Here is a 4,096-nt window from a genome sequence, read left to right on the forward strand (position 1 = left end):
TACTACCTTTGGGGAGCACCAGAAAGGATAGGATCATTGATTGCTGAACTATGCTTGCCAAATGCAGGAATACTAAGAGAGCGTTTTCTCATTTTGGCTTTGCCCCTCGGCGTTATTTTCCTTTCACTCTTCTTTTCCACGAGAAAGGAAGAGTAAGAACGATGGTCTGGACCTGGACCTGGACCTGGCACAGGGATTGGCTCACTTCTAGTTCTATGGAATACATCCATGTTCCGATTATGATTATTCGGTTGCATTTTTGTTTCTAACTCCGCTGCAACCGCGGCAAGCTTATCCTTCAACTCCTCCTCGTCATCCTGCCACACATACCCATAATCTTGATCTTGCATTGCAAGATCATCGTACTCCTCATCTGACTTTGTAGATTCCTCATCAACTGACCCTTCCTGCACAGCAATGGAAAGGCCTAAAATTCCTCTCTAGGAAGAATTGATAGTATATACACATGCACGTGCACGCACACAATCAGTTCATATTGGTGTATCATTTAAACTAATATGGAGACTTTAACTTTACCTCGTCATGGACGTCTTTGTGACCATCATCACTTAAATCATCATCACTACCTACCTCTAGCTGATCATCGTCGTCTAACTCTTCATCACTACCATGCACCGAGAAATCTTCCTTGAGCTATAAAATACAGAATGAAAAAAGGGGCAACAAAAAGATTAACGTCTTTAGTTTATACTCCAACTTTTTCGTCACCAACAATAACGAGCCTTTAATTTTTTGCACTGAACAAGAAGATAAATTAAAAAGAGTTGTTCAAATTTACCTCTTTCGCAGGACCTTCCGAGGTCGGTGAGCTACAGCAAGAGGATAAATATCTACTACCAGAATCATATCTACTACCAGAATCATCAGCCCTCGACTCATCAACACTTCCAGCTCGACTAGTACCACCATCACTGGGCCAAGCACTGATCCCATAAAAACCAAACTGAAGATTTATCGGTTCTGCCTTACCAATCCGCAAGGGACCATACATTGGACTTCCGATTCCATTATCTGGTCCAAGGCCCCAAATAGGCTTCCCATTAGAGTCAACGCGATTAACAGGCCAAGCTTTCGCAACAGATCCATCGGTATTAACAAGTGCCATCAGACTCCTTGAAGAACCTTTCCTCTGGATCAACCGGAACATTCCTTTCGAGCTTAAAGTATTTGCTGCACATTGATGTCTATACTCCTCATCAACAACCGTTACAGTATTTCTAATGGGATCATACAGTTGATCCCCTGCTCCACGCCTCCGAAGACAGCTGAAGACAGTTGCATGGATGGCTGCTACACTCTTGTCAACATTTGTATTGTTTATTTTGGGAACTAAATGCTTCTCAGCACGCTTACAGAGATAATCCTGAATTGTCCTAATATTTCGAATATACTTTACATACTTGTTTTTAGCTGGGTCAAGTGTCATATACTTCGCACGTACAGCAAATCTTTCCAGGTGCTTTTCCTCGTTTGAAATGTATATCATGAACGGTATGATTGAAGGATGTTTCTTCATAAGCCCCATCTGCATGAGTATTAAAGTTATTATTATTTCCAGGCAATCAGAAAAATATAGAAGTACTTCTTGAATTCCATAAAGAAATATTAAAGAAAACAATAATGACTTACAACAAAGTTTAGGCTCAAATGAACACCCTCTACAACAACAGACTCCTTCCGTTCTTCCCAGGCAGTGATTAGCCTATCAAGACTGTCAATCACCATCTCGCTCTGTGCCTTAAATCCTTCAACAGCCATTTGCTTTGGATTTGGCAGTTCAGTAATGTTAGAGCCTATCTCCAATGTCCCTGAATCGCATTTCCTATGACCACCCTCGTTTGCTACATCCTTGGGAAGAGAACGTGCCACGCCTGCTAGCTTTTTAGCTTTCTTTTTGGCCTTGGCTTCTGCAACAGAAACTGGATCCAAACACTCGCCGGCATGGTAAGTAGAAGCCCATAACAAGGGGTTCTCCTTCTCATCAGCAAAACTCCTCATCATGTGCCTGATAGAATCGGTTGATACCACTGTGGTGAGGCCCAATCTGCCACCCTGCAGTTATAAATGGTACCCAAAATATTTGACTGAGGTATAAATAGCTCTTAGCTGTTCATCTTTCAATGGCAAGCCAAAATATTTCCTACCCAACAATTACTACAAACTAGGATTACATAATTGGATTTGCAAGAGATACACTTCTTGTAAGATGAAGATAAATTACCAGCAGTGAAGACAATGTGGATTTGCCACAGCCACTAGTGCCACACAACAGCACTGTCACAGACTCCTTCCTTTCTCGCATCCTATAACCAAAAATAGAAGATATATGCAATTTTAGTGTTACATATATCAATATGCTTATTTCTTCCAAACAAACTACAAAAAGAAAATTGGAAATGAGTCCATAAAATTTTATTGCCATTGAATAGAATCATAAACACTTCAGTCTCTGAAGATGTGCTATATGGTTAGTGGTATTGTAAAAATCTTGACCATGAAAAATCATCTCTAATTGTCTGCATTGTAAATCAACACAGGCCCCAACAAGGTATGAAAACAATGGCATACCTGCAGGCTAGCACCAAATCTGCTCTCTGATTGGGACCGAGATACTTGTACTCAGACATAGCATCACAAACCATATCTAAAAATGTTTCTCTCTGAACAAATGCTGTTGTGCGCCTTTTGTACGACTCAAATGGTACACTGTTATTTTTTTCTTTCGCCAGACGACATAACCGGTCTCCTAAGTCTGTTTTAGCCAAGCAAAAACCAGCATTCTTACCATCTTTATTCACAAAATTTTCACTTGGTGTGTATGAACCTGACAGCGTTACAGCTTCAGGCTGTGGGGTACCAGTGGTACTCTCCCCCTTTGTGACTTCAAATACTCTTTTGCTGATCTGTTAAGAGGAAAATAAAAAAGATAATCAGAATAATTTGTAGTAGGGAAAATATCCCAGAGCAGGCCATGTTAATTACGATTTGTTACTCAAAATCAAAGGTTTGTTTGATATGAAGCAATTGACTCACAATACATAGTTTTCTGTGTGCATACGAAACTCTTATTAATTTATATATACAAAAACAAACACAACAACCGAAGACTTAAAAGAAGCTTAAAAAATAAAACGACAAAGCAAAAGAACAAACACGTCAAATTGCAAAAGCTTCACTACAGGCCTATACCTAACAAATAACAACACTACTAAAAATACTCGAAAACCTCATAATTTCAACCAAAACTTCCAGCAAAGCACCTCAAACCCAGAGCCTCGAACAAAATTATCCAGATCAACCAGTTAAGTTACCAAATCACAGCTCTCAGGAAATTAAAACTAAATTATTCAAAATCTAGTATCACCAAAATAATTTTGCAGAATCAAAATTCCAATTCACAACAAATATTTAAAAACAATACAAATAAAATAAACCTTGAAGGCATGGCGAGCTTTGCATCCCATAAGTTGAAGAGTGCTCTGAAGAACAGAGCGCGTGTATCGAAACGAATCCTTCTCCTTCTCGTCCACCACCACTATGTACAATATCTTCGGAGTTTCGCACATCGTTCCTTATCCTGCACCTGGAACGCACACACAATTATCGTTCACCATCCTTCATTCATTCATTATCATGCAAAAACAAATAATAACTTCCATTCTAAGCCAAATGTATTCATGCGATTGCGATGATATTGAAATCAATGAAAAGTAGAGGTACCTAAACCTTAAACCGCAACAATGCGACTCGGAACGAATCAGGATGATCACGGAACAAAGCACAATGAATCAGGAGAATATATTGATCAATTTGAATTTAATTAAATTGTTTCTGATGGAATTACACGCCATTGTTGTTGTCGTGGTTTTAGGTTTTGAAAACGTAAATCGCTTCTTCTTCTTCTTCGTTCTTTCTTAATCCATCAACCTTCCTTCCTTCATTCTTTCTCTTCTCTCTTTTGATTTGTTTTTGGTTCGTTTCATTTTTGCACCGCTTTCTTGTCTCCAAAAAATAAACGGTTTTCAGCGTGTGCGTTAAAATGACGAACTTGCCCTCCGTTTTTAAGGAATTTTCA

General features: G+C 39.1%; 1 protein-coding gene across 5 annotated transcripts; it reads right to left on the bottom strand.

The window, feature by feature from the left end:
• Nucleotides 1-4,045, bottom strand: LOC107629246 (P-loop NTPase domain-containing protein LPA1 homolog 1). 5 transcript variants are annotated; one of them, XM_021117773.1, is made up of 9 exons: nt 3,866-4,045; nt 3,748-3,767; nt 3,456-3,604; nt 2,590-2,924; nt 2,243-2,324; nt 1,651-2,073; nt 800-1,546; nt 538-654; nt 1-407 (listed from the first exon to the last, which is right to left on the bottom strand). In XM_021117773.1, the coding sequence occupies exons 3-9, from the start codon at nt 3,585-3,587 to the stop codon at nt 3-5; spliced, it is 2,241 nt and encodes a 746-aa protein (XP_020973432.1). In that variant the 5' UTR covers nt 3,588-3,604; nt 3,748-3,767; nt 3,866-4,045; the 3' UTR covers nt 1-2. The 5 variants fall into 5 exon arrangements, with proteins under 5 accessions (XP_020973432.1, XP_020973433.1, XP_020973431.1 ...); XM_021117774.1 differs by having other exon boundaries at nt 3,456-3,606; nt 3,745-3,767; XM_021117772.1 differs by having other exon boundaries at nt 3,742-3,767.

Source organism: Arachis ipaensis, chromosome B03 (assembly GCF_000816755.2).
Source record: "Arachis ipaensis cultivar K30076 chromosome B03, Araip1.1, whole genome shotgun sequence".
Classification (NCBI taxonomy): Eukaryota; Viridiplantae; Streptophyta; class Magnoliopsida; order Fabales; family Fabaceae; genus Arachis; species Arachis ipaensis.